Genomic DNA, 19,013 nt, shown 5'->3' with positions numbered 1-19,013 from the left:
TGTGTGTGTGTACCCTGAGTGTGTGTGTGTACCCTGAGTGTGGCAGGTCTGGGATTAATTATCTGAGGCTGAGCCTTCGAAAGTGTGACATCCCTGGCTGGCCTTTCACAGCTCATTACACGCTGTCCAATCAGAGTGAAGCCAGCGTAGCCGCTGTTTGTTTACATCCAGCATTTGGACTGACAGGGTGGGCCTTGGTCTCACACACACTCTCCATCTCTCTTTCACTCTCACGCACACACACACGCACACAGTTCACGTTAAAATATATTTATTATCAGCAACATATTCCTTCATAATCATACATCCATGCAAACACAACACAAATAGTTGTAATACACAAGCAGTGGTTTCACAACAGGGGCTGTGTAAAGAAACCTAGCTATTGAAGTCACAAGACTGGGGAGGGATCAGAGAGGAGGAATGTGGTCTACTCACTGGTCCAGTGAGGGAGGGGAGGGGGGCCAGTGGGGGGACGACAATGGGATGATAGTGAGGGAATGAGTAGAGAGAGAGAGAGAGGGGGGGGGGGTGGAAGACTGAAGGAGGAGCTTGAGGGACAGGAGCACAAGCCAGAGGAGAACACACAAGAGGTACAGACAGACACAGACAGAGATGCAGTGAAAAAGGATGAAAAGTTATTAAACATTCCCACACACCAGTTAAACCTTTTGATGAATGACTTGTTCGGGAAAAAGGACAAGAGGGCACTTCAAGGCTCACATTAAGGAATAGGTATCCATGGAGATGGTAGGCAGAAGATCACAATACAGTCACATGATTTTACGCAATAGAACTGTCGCGAACGCGATGAAACTCGAGTGAAAAAATATATTATAAATAGAAATACTAGAAATAATCAAGTAATTTGGACTTGTCGTCAAGACTTAAACTATAATCTTTAGGAAAACATGTCAGAGTACTTGGATCCAGCAGAAAAAATAACAAAACAAACACCCACAGTGAGAACACATCCTGTGTGTATCAGTTTGTTTATCTCTTTGTCCCTCAGGAAATATTAAATAACCGTTCACTCATCACATCATTTTTACCCCCATTTAAAAGCTCTAAACTACAGTGCCACCTGGAGGCAAAACACAGTAGTGCATCTGACCTCGAGAGTCCATGCATGCTTCAGGACAACAGGACAACGCTGTTCAACATGCCACAGGCGGGGCACGCATGCACAAAGCACAGACGGCGTGGGGACGGTAGAGAGCTACGAGCACGCTCACAGAGGCTCTCATACAGCTGCATGGAACACACGTACAGGCAGACACATACGCAGACAGATCTGGGGTCTGGCTCAACCTAACACCTAACATGGACATTGCAACTGCATCAGGAAGAACAAAAAAAAAAACACTTGCACATTGCACGTCTCATCCACCAGCAGGCCAAGTTACTCTACCTTACTGGACGGACTAAGACTTCTAAAGGATTTGCTAAGTCTCCTTTTACAAAAGGACCTTTTACAGGTTACGCGGGTCATTATGACCGTATATTGTTTCTCTGATAGCTGTCGTCGCTGTACTAGGGGGATGGCTTGCAACAGACACGGGCAAGGAGTGATGTCCTCAGGTCAGGGTTTGAGAGACAAGGCACTTCGGACTGAGGGAGGGGCTTCATGATCCAAAGGTCATTAAGCACTGGACACAAGTACTTCCAATGACATCCTTTGTAAGGACACGGTTCTGAGCAGGGTGTCTTTGGGGGGTTGGGTGGGGGTGATAAATAAGGTGTTACTAGGGGGGGGAGTATAAACATGATCTACTTCAGGAGAGCGGAGGCAGACATACACAACACATCCTGTACAGAGGACAAACATGTTCTATTGCATGCAGATGGTCAGTCACCTCCGTCTGTCTCAGACCCAGACCAGACTCGGGATGCATGCAGGAGGCTGCCACACCGGGACACGGGGAAGGAGCTCTGGATCAGAGAGAGGAGACACCTACATGGATGCAGAGGCTGTAACACTGACAAGCTTGGCGTGTTGACGTTGTTCGCGTGGCTCGACTAAGGTGAGAGGAGCAGGTCATCGGCCACACGGCTCGACGACATGATCAGATACAATAGTGGTGAACGTAGTGGTGTGCTATTGCTGGTGAGGGGTTATATACTGGCCAGTAGGCTTGCTGAGTTGGAGTCAGTTGGGTCAGAGTGAATTGGGTCAGAGGTCAAAGTAGGTTGGGTTAGAGTTCAACGTTGGGTCAAAGTGCACAGAAAATTGGGTCAGAGTTCAGACGCTACGGCAGACCGGTGTCTGGTAATGGTGGTCGCCATGGGAACAGCGTTCTGTTCTGTTGTTCTTCAGTGTTCATTCCACAGCCATCTTCTCTATGTGGTCACTCAGTAGCTTGTACTGTTCTAAGATGGGAAACACACACACACGCACTCAATTAAAAACATAATGATAATGTGCCATGCATCCAAAGTGACAAAAATGGTAAATTCTGCAGATTACAGACTACAAAAAAGGTACATTTCACAGATACCACGAGAAGCACTGCACCAATAAATGCATGTATTGGTTCTTGTTCTCATTTAGGTTCATGAACTGATACTGGCTGAGACTTTGGTAAACATGGACGTGAAATCTACCTTCATTCAGGTTGCCGATGATGGCCTGCTTCTTCAGGAAGTCATTGCAGAGCTTCTTACTGAGGCCAAAGGCCAGCATGTTATGGGTGAAGGTCCTGAGAACACAGAAGTGACTTCAGACTTAAGGACCACATGAACACTCGTCACATTAACATCCTCATGGATGGCTGGAACCTACCCTAGCTGGCCAAAGGCGATGTTCTCGTTGAACCGGGAGCTGTCCTCCTTCTCCTCTTCAGTCATGTGACACCACTTCTCCCTGGAGCAGGAAGAGAGCAGGTAAGGGGTCAGGGGTCAAACATGGTTCACCCGGACCATCTATCCGGGCCGCACCAGAGCACACATGGTCTTCATTCCCAAGCAGAAAGCAGACACGTGAAGCCAACAGGGACCACGGACGGTTCAAGTTCTTTGATGTTGCCTTACGATGAAATGAGCTCTTGTACTAGGATGGAAACCACAGAATGAGTCTCTGATAAGCCAGGTTCAGGAACAACAGACCAGGAGGTTTTACTCAGTTTAAAGATATATGTGATTGTTTTGGAATGGCCTATTTGAAACGTCCAAAGCTTTAAAGGTGACATGACATGAAAACTTCATTTTATGAGGTTATTTAACATTAATATGAGTTCCCCTAGCCTGCCTTTGGTCCCCCAGTGGCTAGAATTTTCGATAAGTGTAAACCAAGCCCTGCGTGTTCTTCTCCGCCTTAGACAAAATGAAGGCTCAATTGCGCTGTTTGAAAATCTCCCCCGAGTGACGTAGATCGGGGGAAAGTTACCTCCCCTCTCTCTGCTTTGCCCGACCAGATCATCTAGCCCGCCCATGAGAAACTGAGCTACCACCGTGCAAGGGCGAGTGCGATATCGGTTTTTCCTGGAGAGACATCATGGCGAGCAAACAAACGAAGCTTAACAGTTGCTCAGTGCTTGGATATACAAATGCAAGCACACATCTTTTTTTCTGTTCCTTCATCCGAGCCTCTGCACAACCCATATCTAAATTGTATTTTCGCTGGAAATGCGCTGACACAACTTCCCAAAGTGTATGTCTGCTCCAAACATTTCCTCAACTTGAGCCAACTCAAAGCTGGCCTTGCTGAAATTAAATTCTGGATCATTACTAAATCTCCTTGGTCAAGCTACAAACCTTGGACATGTAAGTTAACTAACGCTATATCATGTTGTTGCTTTACGGTATATGGTTACCTAGCTTGCTACCCTTAGAATGTGGCTGTAACATTAGCTCTGCAGCTAACAACTGAGTTACTGTTGCTAACGTAAAGATAAATGGCATCAAGTGTGTGTGTGAAAACAAACGCTGTAACGCAAGTGTTGTACATTTCTTTGTTTTTTGGATATCCGTTCTGCTGTTGGTGTTATGGCTCGCGATATCCGCCTTTCTCCACATTGAAATGACTGAGTGTGCACCTCTGCAAACCAGGGTGATCAGATGAGAATGGCTAAATTCGAGGCATCTTACAGCAACGGGGGCAACGAGCCATTGCGATACATCCTGTAAACATTAGCGCATGTTGCCGCCCCTCTCCTCCTCATTAGCATTTAAAGCTACAGACACAGAAACAGCGCGTTCTGAAGAAAGCTGATTGTGGGACTACTTGTAGTGGCTATATTTCTGCACCATGGCTGAATTTCGGGAAAGAGACTTCAGATACAGTATTAGGGGACAACTAAGGCCTATATAAAAGCATCCAAAAACAGCATGTCATGTCACCTTTAAAACGTTTTAAAGCGTTTTTCGTTAGAAAGGAAAGACTCACAACTAGATGGATGCGCTCAAACTAGCATCTCATCGCGCCTGTTGTAAGAAAACCCAACCTAAAAGACAAGAGTCTGAGATCCAACTAAGAACCATTCCCATGCATCGCAAACACATGACACAAGACACAGCAGTACAGGATCCTTTAAACCTAGTATAGATACTCAGTCTAGAGACCAGGTATACAGACCCAGCCTAGAGACCAGGTATAGAGACCCAGTGTAGAGACCAGGTATAGATACTCAGTCTAGAGACCAGGTATAGAGACCCAGTGTAGAGACCAGGTATAGAGACCCAGTGTAGAGACCAGGTATAGAGACCAGGTGTACAGACCCAGCCTAGAGACCAAATATAGAGACCAGGTATTCACAGCCGGGCAAAAACTACTGCAAACACAGATAAAAGAACATGGGGACCTCTACACAAGGACAAACAAAACTCATAACTGGCATGTGATGATTTTTTGTGACGGAGGGAGAGTGTAGAGCTTCAGCCAGTGGGGATGTAAGGTAGCATGCAGCATGAGAGAGAGACAAAGAGACAGAGCGAGAGAGAGAGAGACAAAGAGACAGAGCGAGAGAGAGAGAGACAAAGAGACAGAGCGAGAGAGAGAGAGACAAAGAGAGAGTGTATGAAAAATAACTACAGTGGTTGTGTAGTATTCCCCAGGTCTCCCTCTTCATCACCAAGCGTGTGCGAGGCATCGCCATAAGCATACACTGGTCGGTATCCATGACGATACGTCAAAACATCCAGGTCACGAGCAACATGCAACTGACGACAGACTGCCGAGTAGCCCTCTGCCGGAAGGACCTCAGGTAGGTCAACCACAAGCACAGACATGATCACCATCGGACCGCACAAGACTGGCATTCAAAGCTGGCCTATATAGGACCCTCTTAGGCTGGGTCAGAGTATGTAGACACAGAGTATTTTCCAGGCTGGGTTCAGGCTACAGAGTTCCAGCTGTCGTTCCACTGCTCCTGTGCTAGCCTACGGGACTCGTTTGAAACACACAGCTGATTCCACACACTGATTCATCAAGCCTCCGGCAGATCCTCCTACTCCCCTCGCTCCAAGTCCTAATGCTCAGATCCCATCTGCTCCACTCCTCGCTCTATCTGCTACTCTCTGCTTCTATCTCCGTGTCTTTCTTTATGGCCTTCTTTCACAATCTCTTTCCCTCTACGTTTTCACCCCTCCTCTCTATCTCCCTTGTTTATCTTCCTCTCTCTGTTCCTCCTCTCTCTGTTCCTCCTCTCTCTGTCTGCCATATCAAGGGGGCTGCGGGCTGAAAGAAGGACAGACCTCTCGTCTTCCTTCTCCTCCTCCTCCGTCCCCCTGACCGGCGATGAGGCACAAGGAGACAAACAGGGTTAAACAGACATGCAGAGACAGAACACAGGAGAGAAGAGCAGAGAACACACAGACAAAGACGCCTGCACCTACAACTACGCAGCCATACGCACACGCCTCTCAATGCACGTCTCATTTACAGTACATCTGATCTTTTGAGGGCAAAGTGTTGCTGATCAGTCGTTGCAGCAGCTACAGAGAACAAACAAACACTGCTCTCAATCCCCACGGACAGAGGGAACGCCCTCAGCTCACTTCACGATTTAATCCTCTTATTTAATCCCTCCGAAAAGCTTTCAGTGCGACCCCCCCCCCCACCCCTGCGTTTGTCCTCTCACCCCCGCCTCCCCCCACCAACCCCTTCCGCAAGCCCCTCACCTGGTGGTGGGCGACCTCTTCTTCCTCTCGCAGTGGACGGCGTCAAAAAAGGCCGCGTTCCAGAAGCGCAGCGTGTGCCTGTAAAATGCAAGGGGAGGTCAGGACAACGAGGTGGAACCCAGTAAAGCTAAGTAGAACCCAGTAAAGCTAAGTAAAACCCAGTAAAGCTAAGTAGAACCCAGTAAAGCTAAGTAGAACTCAGAAGACGTGATGAAGAGTGAGGAGGACTGGCAGGCGTACCAGATGGGCTGCTGCTTTAGGTGTGTGTACAGGTAAATCTTCTCTCCTTTTTTTTCCTCAGGGCCATCCGACGACACTATCACCGCGGGGTACAAAGACAGGAAGGGATTCCTTTGTCAGGTCACATTCTACTAATTGATCCTAGCCAGGGGCGCCGTATAGGGGGGAAAAGTTAGGACAATTCCAAGGGCCCCTGACTGACAGGGGCCCCCAAAAAATGTAAAAACTAATAGAAATGATAAACCTTTTTTTTTTTTTTTTCATGGGGCCCAAAATTCCTGGCGGCGCCCCTGATCATAGCTAAGCAGGATAGGGATATCCAACTCCTAAGGTAACATACCTGGAGATCTGGGCTTTGTCTCCATCGGGCTCTCTCCCTCACTGGAAAACAGAAACAGAAGGACACTGAGCTACTAAGACTAACGCTAGGTGACAGTTGATGTCGACTGAGATCAGGGGGGACAGGGAGAGGGGGAGAAGCATCTCACTCGTTCCTGCGAGCGCTCGGCCCCCTCAGCTTGTTCTCCAGGCCTCCGAAAAAGCCCTTGACTTCGGTCCTGGCCGAGGTGGTTTTGAGGAGGCGCTCTGCGGCTCCCTTCTTGCCTGTCAGCCACGAGTTGGCCTTGTTCAGGTAGGAGTCCAGTCCGACCGGCGGTCCATGGTCCAGCAGCTCAGTAGGAGACAGCTGGACCTTACCTGGCAGGGAGGAGGAGCTACACTTACAGGACATCTGAACCCTTCTGGAAGATACTGGACGACCTGCCGACACATGGCAAACTAACAGCGACCATGATTGTAACCCTGAACATATTAAGGTCCGGTAGAGAGACCTGACATTTCTTACCGATGTGGTAGTAGGTAAAGCACATGGTCATTAGGTTTTTGGCTGGACTGTAGTCATCCATCTGGTAGCACCTGGAACACACACACACACACTAAATGTACCTGTGTAACACTTCTCCGCCTGACTGAAGCTTAAATCTTACCCCATAATCCACACCCAGACAACCACATACACACCCTTCCAGTACACCCTATGGCAGGGGTTCGCAATCCTGGTCCTCGGGCCGCCCTGCCCTGCATGTTTTAGATGTTTCCTTGTTCCAACACACCTGATTCAAATGAATGGTCGTTAGCAGGTTTCTGCATAACTAGATAACGACCCATTCATTGAAATCAGGTGTGTGGGAGCAGGGAAACATCTAAAACATGCAGGGCAGGGAGGCCCGAGGACCAGGATTGAGAACCCCTGCCCTATGGTCATTATCCAGTTGCTAAATTCTAAATAAATACAAATCTGCAACAGTAGGTGTGGTAGCGAGACTTACTCAAACAGCACTACTGCAAACGACTGCACCAGTCTGTAGAAGGTGGCTTCACTCACACACTTGGAGTTGCAGCGCTGAAACAGATGTGTGTCTGTGTGTTGACTTCATTCGTCAGATACCAGATACGAGGTGATAAGCGGCCGTGAAGTTGGGCTCAAACAAAACACAGCTCACAGCCCGTCAGCCTGAGTGATGGTGCCTTTATCAGTCTTATTATCCAGCGTGATTATCCCAGTGGAATATTTACCTGTGCATTGACGTATTTAGCAAACCACTCCCTGCCCTTGGAGTTCTCTTCACAACACAGTTCCCCAAATCGAGCCTTCTCCTCCATGTCGAAGTCCTCCCTGGAACATGGAGAGACATCTGAGGTAGGCTCAACACAGAGAAAGAGAGAGACAGACACTAAGAGAGAGAGAGGGAGAGAGAGAGTGAGACAACCGAGGTAGGCTCAACACAGAGAAAGAGAGAGACAGAGACTAAGAGAGAGAGAGGGAGAGAGAAAGTGAGACAACGGAGGTAGGCTCAACACAGAGAAAGAGAGAGACAGAGACTAAGAGAGAGAGAGGGAGAGAGGGAGTGAGACAACGGAGGTAGGCTCAACACAGAGAGAGAGAGAGACAGACACTAAGAGAGAGAGAGGGAGAGAGAGGGAGACAACGGAGGTAGGCTTAACACAGAGAAAGAGAGAGACAGACACTAAGAGAGAGAGAGGGAGAAAGAGAGAGAGTGAGACAACGGAGATAGGCTCAACACAGAGAGAGAGAGACACAGAGAGAGAGAGAGACATCTGATGAGAAGTTCCACAGAGAGAGAGAGACACTTACTTTCCATGAAACACTTTCTCTACATAGGCCTTCATAAAGCCCCGCCTCTCCGCTGCTTCTGCCCCACCCTCCTCCGCGCTGTGATTGGACGAGGAGGATGACCGTCTCACCTCCCACCGCTCAGAGGGCAGGTCCATGTCGTTGTCGCTATCGGCTGATTCGGTGGCGTCGCTGTCGGCGCCCCCCTCCCCACCTGCGTGCTGCTGTGTGTCCGTGGGCCCCACTGGAGCCGTCGGGGCCATGGGCTCAGGGAGCAAGGGGGCTGGCTGGGCAAAGGAGGCCGGATCTGGGACCAGGGGCTCGCTTGAAAAAATGTCCCTGTGTAGAAGCACCGCGCTGGGGGGAGTATCCGAGGGGGGTGCCGAGTCCTCTGGAGAGGTGGGAAGGTCGAAGTCTATGAGGTTGTCTACAGCTACACCCTCCATGGTGGCCTGGATGAGAGCAGACGACAGTGGGGGAGGGGGCACAGTTGTCCTGGTTACGACTCTCCCGTCCACTGGTGGCCCTGTTGTACTGCAGGCAAAGGATACACCATGTCTGGAGAAGGGGGGAGAGAGGGAGGGGGGGAGGGAGGGAGGGGGGGAGGGTCAGCAACCGGTCGTGGTGAACCTTGATTATGGAACTAGGCTATCCCTCCTCCTAACAATATCTGGATCTCTCTCAGCCCCACTGCAGCAGCTGACCACACCAAATTGTGCAAAGACTCCATCAAACATGTAGTGCCTCCATTGATTTGACTGTTGCGGGACTTATAAAAGGTGGGTTAAGGCCTGGCAGCCGAGGTTCCGTTCTCATGTTGCTGAAAATAGCTCTTATCAACAGCTCCTTCACAGACGGTGAGGAGGGAGAGATCTCACATGGCGCTTCCACATCTCTCAGGCTTCATCACGAGGCCCGAGCTGATAGGAAGAGAGATAGATAGGGAGAGAGAGAGGGAGGGAGACAGAGGGAGAGAGAGAGAGAGAGAGGGAGAGAGACAGACAGACAGAGAGAGAGACAGAGAGAGACCGAGAGAGAGACAGAAAGAGAGACAGAGAGAATGTTTTTGATAGTAAGGTTCCCCACTGCAGCCCGCTCCCCTGTCAGGCAGGGAATGACCCCCCCCCAAACACACACACACACACACAAGCACCAATGTACTGACACACGCACATACACATACTTCTTCATGTTGTGCTCAGTAAATCTCAGCACTTCACCCTCAGACTGCACAGACTGCGGTAGCTTTGCTTCAATAAGCACACACACACACACACACACACACTGTCTCTCTCTCTCTCTCCACCTCTGGGGAATGCTGCATACAAGGCCGTCCATCACTATGATTGCATACTGACAAGCATTACTGAGCAGGTCTACCTAGTGGATCTAGAGATAGAGAGAGATAGTCTTTAAGAAAAGACAGACACAATTATTTGAATAATTAATGCAAAGCTGACTAAAATTTCGTAAGCAAAACAGTCTTGACTTTGAATAGAATACACAGTATATCTTAATGTTGTTTCACCTCATAGGTCGGCCTTAAACTGAACATTATCTTATTTGTACAGTTGAGTTAACAACCACAGCGAACTTAGAGGATGTAAACCATATAACTGGGAGACAGTTTATCACCGTGAGCAGCGTCAGATGAACAAAAAACGAGTTCCGATTCAGGAGCCAACATAAACCAGGGAGCAACCACACCACGGCCACGAACAGAAACAAGAATTCCATGTTTAATGCTGCCACACATTTGGGCTAATTTTGTTTACTACAGTAAAGATCCACATTTACTGGTACATTTGTTGTGGTCGTGAAACGCACCAGGGGTCATTAGAACACTGGGCCAACTCTACGCATTTAACTGAACTGCCAGATGAATAAGTGGTTCTGAAAGGGCACATTATAATATTATTAGTTAGGCTGTATTTAAGCAGTGCACTTGACATACATTTGACAGGAAATAACATTGAACAAACAAACAAGCCAGTGCAACTGTCACTCAAGCAAATACAAGCGTTTCCTTGTGTATGCTATAGGCTATTTGGGAAACCATTGCGGAAAACAAGCTTTGATTAATGATACGGGATATCCCCCACACGTTATCCCAGGTTAGTCAAGCATCACTGCCGTTACCCGAGGTCGTCGCTGTAGCTAGCCAGCCCCGACCACAATTATGAAAAACAAACGTCACGAGACATAAACCAGGTTTGGTAATTTCGAAATTGCTGCACTACAAGTGCTGTTCTACTCAAAGTAACAAGATAAATGGTGTAAGGGGACTTACTGAAACGAAAATGTGTGCATGTTGATAAATAATAAAACAGTTGGCATACAAAATAACAGCTGTACGTACATGAAATTTCCCAGGAAGGTACCAGACAGCTGAAAGAGGGAGTCTTCCCTGTACTCGGCGGAGCTCTGTTGGCCACTGTAGGCTGGGGTACGCATGCGCAGTAGGCGATGATCGTGATGCAGGGGGAATCCAATGACGTGTACGCTGATATGAAACAGGGCCTTTGAGCTAATTTTTATGAGCCTCAAAGCTTCGCAACATTCGTTTTTGTTTTACTCACGTAGCACGTTATTTTTAAGTTCTTGTGTCTATTTATTTTTTATTTAGGCAGGGGCGCCGCTAAAGAAATTGCAATTTGCGCCCTCCCCCCTCCATATTTTTGATGACGTGTTTTTTAATTCCCCAAATTCCCATTAGGGCCCCTGGGTAGTCAGTTCCACTTTAGGCCAATATGGCTGCAGCTCCATGCTCCATAGTTTAGCCAAATTAACCACAGAAACACAAATGCAGTGAAAGTTCTTTAATAGGCTACGGCGCGACACAAACATAAGTGATCATAAATGATACAAATTGTGAGATTAATACAGGTGGCGTTGGAAGCTGGTGCCGATGTAACCTACGAATTCTTGTCATCTTTACTTAAGTCGTTATAAAGTCGTTCACTCCTCACGGGCCAGCGAAGCCTAGCGACCAGGAGATGCTGCTGTGGCCAGTTTCTGGGGGAGGGTGACCGTCATGAAGAGGAGCTGCTCCTTCCGGATGTTCTGGCTGACGGACGGAGTCAGATCCAGCTCCATGAACTCCTGGTCCTGGCCGAACAGAGGCCACTGCAGCAGACCGGCACCGTTCGGAGAGCTGAGGAAGACAGGCAGCACAGTCAGGCAGACAATGTCACTCGGTTAGTTATATCTATCTTTTCATATTTATCTCGAGGTTGAAAGACACTGATCACACATAGTGACAGTATGTGTATTTAGGAGGGTTTCTTAGACCCGTTTCAGAATGGTTAGAAATGACACCTTGTGTCCTTGTTGGCCTTACCTCACCTTAAAAGACTTTAAATGACACAAAAGTGTTTTGAATGATTTTGAGGTGAGATTAATACTGTATTTGCCCTTAAGTAAAGAAACAACATGTATTTACCTGAAAGGTCCATATATTTGCTTGGCTTTAAAACATTTGTCAATGGGGGTCGGAGTGTGTCAACTCACCCAGTGCGAGCAAAGTTGGCCCAGTATGACATCATGGTCTTGCACAGCTTTTCCTCTTCCTGAGTGATGGTACCTGATTGCAGGAAGTAAACAGCACAAAGGAAGTAGGAAGCAGCAAGAATGACAGATTGATGTCCTTCCACACCCAACAGTGGTTATAAAAAGGTTGCCTTTAAAGTAGAAAATCTGCCTGGGATTCTGCTTCGGAGCAGGTGCTGAAGCTAATCTAGGCGGTTATACCTGTGATCTTTATGTGTCCATTCCAAAAGCAGGCCCCGAACATGAAGCCTACTTCATCCGCGTGGTCTGACTTGACAAAGGCAGGCCTGGTCAGCTTGTGAGCCTCAGGCCGGTGCTGGAACTCATACATGTAGACAGGGGCTCCAGCATCTAACCAGACCACCAGACCCGCCCAGTTAGATCAAGTGAAGCAGGACCACGCTTTCAACATCCTGAAGATACTGCCACCCCCCTGCCACTGACCTCGATGGTACCCTGCCACTTTGATGACAGGCAGAACCATGAAGATGTCCCCCAGCATGTGGGTGAACCCGTCCCGGATCTCCTCTGGAGTTTGGGCATGTTTAAGGTACTCATCAGCCAAGAGCTGGTTGGCACCAGAGACCTGGGGCACAACAGAGACATTAAGGAGGGGTCCACAGTAGCCACAACCACCTCAAGACCCGCCCCAATGGGCTGCCTCCATAACGATGCTTATCTCACCCCTTGAGGGTTGAACAGGGCCAACATGGCCATAACGCTCTCTCTGTCCATGCCTGTGTCCCAGCCGGGAGGGGCAAATGCCTGTCCACACACACACACATTTACATTTTACATTTTACATTTTCACAACGAAAACCAAACTTTTTTATTGGCCAGCGAAACCTAAACATGAAAAAACGAACTCGTTGGAAAAGAAGAACCTAAACTCGTCTTCCCAAGTATATCATTAAGATACTTAATATGTGTTGCTGTCATCTTGACATGTGCCTTTGTGTGGGAGGGTGTTGAGTCTGAACTGTCATTTCCAACTTGTGACTGTCATTAGGTACTGTATATAGTCCAGATAAGTGACTGTTTCGGCAGATTTCTTTATAATATGCACATGTACTCTTTTTCAGAAAATAACGGTTTATCTTGCATGGAAAGAGATTTATAAATCAATCAGATGGATGTCCTTCACTTGAAATGTGTCACTCCTGCAGGAGATATGAATATTCACAGCTGAACAATAAATGTCACTCAATTGCACCTGGTGTAATGCTAGATGATGTTGTCGAGATACCAATTGAGTCGTTCTGCCCTGGGGGACTGTTTCTAGAACTTACCCGAGGAAGGATCCAGCCAAATTCATGATTGGTCACACCAATCAACACAGGAACTTTCATCACTTCCTTCTTCTTCAGTAGCTCCTCTGGTAGGTCTGTCAGAAAGACCCCATCTACCACAGCCCCCAGGTAGATCTTCATCTAAAACAGAGCAGCTCAATGGCTCAACTCAGTCTGACATCGCCATCTTGTGGCCTGTCCTGTAACAATTCTACCCCTATATACCGATATGTTCTTGAGTCATAAACGAGGGGATAACTGAGACCAAATTTAATCCTAAATTATTTTAGAAAGGTAAACCATTCTGAAAAGCCTACAAATTGTGTTAATTGTGATGACTTGTTGATTGTTTGTTTTTATTTTTAAGTGGATGTTTACCATTTTTGTGGCATTCACCAGTTGTTCCTCAGTCTTGTCTCTGAGGCAGCTGACCAGCTGCTGTGTGTCTGGGTGATCGCATTCCGTAAGGTTGGCAATAGTCTAAATACACACACTTCACTTACTCAATACATTTGGATAAACCTGCTTTCACATCCCACTCATGTTGTTTTCATAATTTAAACAACTCATGTTTGAGTCAAATAAGGTATTGTGTTTTGTGTATTCGGGTTGATATTTGCCTTTGTGTGGCAGGGTGTAGAGTCTGATCCATACCTTGGCCTGGACCAGGGGAACATTGGTTGTGTATGGGCCCAGGGTTGCCACTCCACTCTGGAACACAGCGCGGTGAAACAGGCCCTTGGCCAACGGAGACAGAGTCTGGCAAACGGAAGAGACAGGTGTCAGAGCGAGAGACTCCTGGTCTGTTTTTACTAACTGCATAATATTGCTACTACAAGTGGGGAGGAGGGGGTGGACAGAAGTGGGAGGATTGAAATCCTTCTTGTTTTGTACATTTAGGCCTTGAACAGTGTCCTAAGCCAGCGTTTCTCTAACTCTTTAGTGCCAGGGGGCCGGGAAAGGCATGCCATTTCCCTCAGTGGAGGAACAAACACGGCTCCGCAGCCCAGTAGCTGAGGCCTTCGATCAAAGGAGTCAGATGGCTGAGCGGTGAGGGAGTCGGGATAGTAATCAGAAGGTTGCCGGATTGACTCCCCACCGTGCCAACTGACGTTGTGTCCTTGGGCAAGGCACTTTACTCTACTTGCCTCGGGGGGGGAATATCCCTGTACTTACTGTAAGTCGCTCTGGAAAAGAGCGTCTGCTAAATGACTAAATGTAAATGTAAAGAAACGCTGCCACAAGCCCTAGTCTGCGCCTCTGGGTCTCCTCTTCACCAGGGTGGAAGCGCTGATGCCCCCTGCAGACTCGCCCGCGATGGTCACCGACTGGGGGTCTCCTCCGAACTGATGGATGTTCTCCTGGACCCACCGCAACGCCGCCACCTGGTCCAGGAATCCCCAGTTCCCCCGGGCGTGCTTGTCCCCCGTGCTGCTCACGCACCGCCACAAAGCCACAGCACAGGATGGACTTAGAGCACTCAGAGTTCATGCTTACAAAACATGGGTAGCATTCATCCGCACACTTCTTTTGGAATGAGCTCGAATCCTTCAATGGGACTTCATGTCTCAGAAGAAGGTTGGATACAGAAACACAAAAAACCGAAATGATACTATGGCCATTAAAGAGTAAAACTCTGAAACGTGTCTGTCATACCTCAGATATCCCAAAATGCCCAGGCGATATTGCATGACCACCACGACAAGGTTCTCGTAGGCAGCCAAAGGGGATCCATCATACTGTGAGGCAGCGCCCATGGACAGGCCCCCCCCATGGATCCAGACAAACACCTGAGACACCAAACACAGCGGCCCCTTGTTCACTGGTCACCCTCTGAGAACAAGGAAGCTTTCATACTGAAAGGCATACGAATGAACAATTGACCTCTTTGAGTAGAATGGGACGCTCTCTTGTGAGTGTCAAAGCCTTTTATACTTACTTACTTAGGCCTACTAATGGTGAACAAGAGGAGCCCCTAAACAAATGTATATTATGTAAGACCTTTTGTGCCTGAGGGTGTAAGCCAAACATCTGTGGAAACATTCCTGTTGTTAGATATGAAAGATTTGTTTCAGATACCAAACCAAACCCAAATGTTGTATGTGGAGGTCAGTGTGTGATCGAGTCCAACTTACAGGGAGTTTTTCTGAGGCACTATCTTTTGGAGTGTACACATTCAGATACAAGCAGTCCTCAGAAATGCCTGGAAGGGTGTACTCTAGCGACATGGTCTGCGACACCTGCAGGGCCACAGCCTTGTCCTGTATACACCTGACACACACATAGAGAGGGAAACAGAGAAGGAGAGGAAGGGAGACAAAGGGAGAAAGAAAGGGAGAACAGAGAGAGAGAGAGAAAAAAAAGAAAAAACAGGGCGAGAAAAAACAGAGCGAGAAACATAAAGATTTGTGATCAAAGGCTCCCAGGGTCAACGACATAGGAGTGATTGCTTCATGGCCCCAGTGGTCACGGTGGTCAAACACTCACATGGGAGGCTGCAGGGTGCCGTCTCTCTCCCCGTCCCAGGGCTCTGGAGGTTGGGGAGCGGCCAAGCGCAGGGGGCCCACGGGCGGGCGGGCAAACGGGATCCCCAGGTACTGCTGCACCTGCCGGTCTGTGCCCTTCACGGTGGCGTAAGCCCCTCGAACCTTCCCATCCTTCAGGGTAACCACCGTCCCTGGCTCTGCTGCGGGGACAGTCACAGACTGGTAGTGTACCATGTGGCTTATGCCACAATCAACTCAATACAAGAACGGATTGGATGCAGTTAGATGCGATGTGACATATCCTAATGAATTACAATAACAATGTGCAAATGTTACATGATCTGAAATGATGCGATACAACATGCAACGTTTTACCATGATACCATGAATATGACACAATATACGATGCAATACAAAGTCACACAATATACATATCATAGGATATGATGCGATACAATGTGAATATGTTATGAAAATATGACCATTTTATTCACATATGTAATGACACCTACACATGAGAGAATATTGCCAAGCAAAATGTAACTGTTGGTGATAGTACCCCCCACCACAGCACAAACACTGGACACCTTTGTTGAAAACCTTTACCAAACGGTTGACACTCTAAGACGTTGCCGGTCAGTTTTTCATTGGAAAGAGCAAGAGCGGATCTCCTCTTTCGGTAGATTTACAACATCCATACAACATCCATACAACATCCATACAACATCCATACAACATCCATACAACATCCATACAACATCCATACAACATCCAGGCCAATTACATTCAAACTTCCAAATCCAAAGAATCAAAAGCAAACCAAACACATGCCGTAGTGCTCTGACGACCCCTATAGTCATGCTGTCGTGCTTAATCATTTCTGGCATGAATAATACGCGGTTAGGGAATCGGGCTAGTAATCAGAAGGTTGCCGGATCGATTCCTGGTCGTGCCAAATGACATTGTGTCCTTGGGCAAGGCACTTCACCCTACTTGCATGTCCCTGTACTTTAAGTCGCTTTGGATAAGAGCATCTGCTAAATTACTAAAAACTGACTAAATGTAATACAAATGGAATTAGGATGACATGAATGCAGCTTCTAATCATGCAGGGTTGTAATCTGTAATCTGGCCTGTGATGATGATGATGATGATGATGATGATGATGATGATGAAAATGTTGTTACCTGGAGCTCCCAGGGTCGTGTGCAGGAAGGCACCAGCCAGGCACAGGAGCAGAAAACGTGTTCTCATCTTGACTGTGTCGGAAGAAAGACAGAGGGACCTTTCTGGTTTACCTCCGTTTTCACCAGCGACCTCCCCTTGGAACACACACACACACACACACACACAGTTTTGAAGCATGGGGTGTGGGCTGAATTTATATTGAGTCAACAGCAATGGGACACTGGTTAGAGTGTAACGAGGAGTTGGAATGTGCTTTGTACAATTGCAAGAGCGGTTGTAGAAGTTTTAAAAGGTCAATTAAATACAAATGGATTTTAACAAAACAACAGTAAGGTGCCAAACCTTGATAATTAGCACCAAAAGAGAAATCATGAAACAATTTATAGTAAATTAATTAGTTATTACTTCTCTCTCAAAGCCAACAATTACTGAAGGAGGACACCCCATATTTCCAACAACATATTCCCAAAACAGATGGAGTCATATTAAGGTAGAGGACTTTGGGGATTAGGGACTGCTGATAGCCCGCTGCTGATGTCGGAGGCATGGCCCGGGTGGAAGAGAAAGGAGGGGGGGCCCAGACTTTGTAGCCCACAGAACAAGAACAAACACACACCTGCACACAGTTTGACAAAAACAGAGAGGATTTCTCTGTTTTTGTCAAACTGTGTGCATGTGTGTGTTGTACCGGTAGACCCACACACATTTTCCAAAACTACAATCCCAGCAACAATCCTATTAAATCACAGCGTGAGCATTCCAGAAACGTTTCAGTTGATTAAACCTGGTCTCCTGGATACTGGATGCTCCTGGAACACACAGTCTTTCTGACCAAACAGCGGTCTTTGACCTTCTCCCACACAGGTCATTCCCTCAGTCAACTCCTACAGTAAACATTCTGTACTTTTACCCAATATGATTAAAGCACGTTGAGCTCAAACAACAACACAGGACTATGGCCCCATAGTTAGTGTCAACCAGGGCTAATCTGCAAGCACGGAGCAATGTGCAGTCAACGTATTACAGAGTATTAAACAGGAGAGTGTGCGTGTAGACGTCAGAAGCTCTATTCCAGAAGCCTTCAGACTGACAGCCCCTTGAGGGTGACGTTACTGAAACACAACGCTGCAGCAGTGTAGATTCCTCCTGTCAACACCGTATCGTTGATCTCTGGCGCGGGCTTCCAGTGGGAATCAATGTCTACACATCAGCAGGTCGACCAGTCCTGTCGCGCCATTTGGTTGTTATCCTCTACAGAAACATTCGTATTTGACTTTGCTGTGTTATAATATATATAAGTGATCTGTTGTTTTTTTTTTTTTATAACAATTATACAGTGCCAATGTTCAGAAAGATGATCAGAATAATAGGCTACTTTCATCTGCGTTACCCTGACACCACTGCAGGAAGCACGGTTCAGTGTCACGCATTCTAGTTTATGCAACATCACACACATCCCAAGCGGGGAAGTTTGTGAAGGAGGAAGTGTGTCGAGTTTGTTTGTATTCGTAAATATCTTTGAGGGAGTATCTTTCAGTGTATGTGTGCATGCATGTCTGTTTGGCCTCATGTTAAAGGTGAACAGAGGGACACTTTGAAAGGAGTTATTGGGTTGAAATAAAACAGGTCTGATTAAAAGTATGCCAAGAGAATCCTGCCCTGAGTGCTGGTATGACGTTCACCTGTCTGGGTCTGGGGGTCAGTGGAGCCTGGTCCTGGGTCTGGGTCTGGGGGTCAGTAGAGCCTGGTCCTGGGTCTGGGTCTGGGGGTCAGTGGAGCCTGGTCCTGGGTCTGGGGGTCAGTGGAGCCTGGGTCTGGGGGTCAGTGGAGCCTGGGTCTGGGGGTCAGTGGAGCCTGGGTCTGGGGGTCAGTGGAGCCTGGTCCTGGGTCTGGGTCTGGGGGTCAGTAGAGCCTGGTCCTGGGTCTGGGTCTGGGGGTCAGTGGAGCCTGGTCCTGGGTCTGGGGGTCAGTGGAGCCTGGTCCTGGGTCTGGGGGTCAGTGGAGCCTGGG

The 19,013-nt window shown here is 47.8% G+C and overlaps 2 protein-coding genes across 4 annotated transcripts; both read right to left on the bottom strand.

Moving 5' to 3' along the window:
* Window positions 1-254: 254 nt before the first annotated feature.
* kiaa0513 (KIAA0513 ortholog) lies at window positions 255-10,926 on the bottom strand. Of its 2 annotated transcripts, XM_084672784.1 has the most exons (12): window positions 10,851-10,926; window positions 8,513-9,049; window positions 7,933-8,032; window positions 7,686-7,759; window positions 7,202-7,272; window positions 6,846-7,053; window positions 6,698-6,738; window positions 6,358-6,433; window positions 6,118-6,195; window positions 2,783-2,863; window positions 2,605-2,699; window positions 255-2,370 (listed from the first exon to the last, which is right to left on the bottom strand). In XM_084672784.1, the coding sequence occupies exons 2-12, from the start codon at window positions 8,935-8,937 to the stop codon at window positions 2,321-2,323; spliced, it is 1,299 nt and encodes a 432-aa protein (XP_084528910.1). In that variant the 5' UTR covers window positions 8,938-9,049; window positions 10,851-10,926; the 3' UTR covers window positions 255-2,320. The 2 variants fall into 2 exon arrangements, with proteins under 2 accessions (XP_084528910.1, XP_084528911.1); XM_084672785.1 differs by lacking the exons at window positions 255-2,370; window positions 2,605-2,699; window positions 2,783-2,863 and adding an exon at window positions 2,874-5,724.
* Window positions 10,927-11,295: 369 nt separating this feature from the next.
* Window positions 11,296-17,120, bottom strand: ces3 (carboxylesterase 3). Of its 2 annotated transcripts, none has more exons than XM_084672815.1 (13): window positions 17,003-17,120; window positions 15,817-16,015; window positions 15,465-15,600; window positions 14,986-15,119; window positions 14,607-14,760; window positions 13,984-14,088; window positions 13,708-13,809; window positions 13,330-13,470; window positions 12,725-12,805; window positions 12,485-12,626; window positions 12,242-12,391; window positions 12,002-12,074; window positions 11,296-11,645 (listed from the first exon to the last, which is right to left on the bottom strand). In XM_084672815.1, the coding sequence occupies exons 1-13, from the start codon at window positions 17,067-17,069 to the stop codon at window positions 11,474-11,476; spliced, it is 1,656 nt and encodes a 551-aa protein (XP_084528941.1). In that variant the 5' UTR covers window positions 17,070-17,120; the 3' UTR covers window positions 11,296-11,473. The 2 variants fall into 2 exon arrangements, with proteins under 2 accessions (XP_084528941.1, XP_084528942.1); XM_084672816.1 differs by having other exon boundaries at window positions 15,817-16,012; window positions 17,003-17,088.
* Between the last annotated feature and the right edge of the window lie 1,893 nt (window positions 17,121-19,013).

Source organism: Hypomesus nipponensis, chromosome 14 (assembly GCF_054491055.1).
Source record: "Hypomesus nipponensis isolate SF chromosome 14, ASM5449105v1, whole genome shotgun sequence".
NCBI lineage: Eukaryota > Metazoa > Chordata > Actinopteri > Osmeriformes > Osmeridae > Hypomesus > Hypomesus nipponensis.
Note: the sequence above shows the minus strand (reverse complement) of the source record. Positions and strands in the feature narration are given on the sequence as shown.

Coding starts and splice junctions, on each gene's coding strand:
- kiaa0513 (XM_084672784.1), bottom strand. CDS start 8,937: ATGGAGGGTGTAGCTGTAGACAACCTCATAGACTTCGACCTTCCCACC. Junction 6,434..6,697: donor GACAAAGCCCAGATCTCCAG/GTATGTTACCTT, acceptor CCGCGGTGATAG/TGTCGTCGGATGGCCCTGAG. Junction 2,864..6,117: donor AAGAGGTCGCCCACCACCAG/GTGAGGGGCTTG, acceptor TTCCTGCTCCAG/GGAGAAGTGGTGTCACATGA.
- ces3 (XM_084672815.1), bottom strand. CDS start 17,069: ATGAGAACACGTTTTCTGCTCCTGTGCCTGGCTGGTGCCTTCCTGCAC. Junction 15,601..15,816: donor GGCACCCTGCAGCCTCCCAT/GTGAGTGTTTGA, acceptor TGTGTGTGTCAG/GTGTATACAGGACAAGGCTG. Junction 12,075..12,241: donor TGGACACATAAAGATCACAG/GTATAACCGCCT, acceptor TCCTGCAATCAG/GTACCATCACTCAGGAAGAG.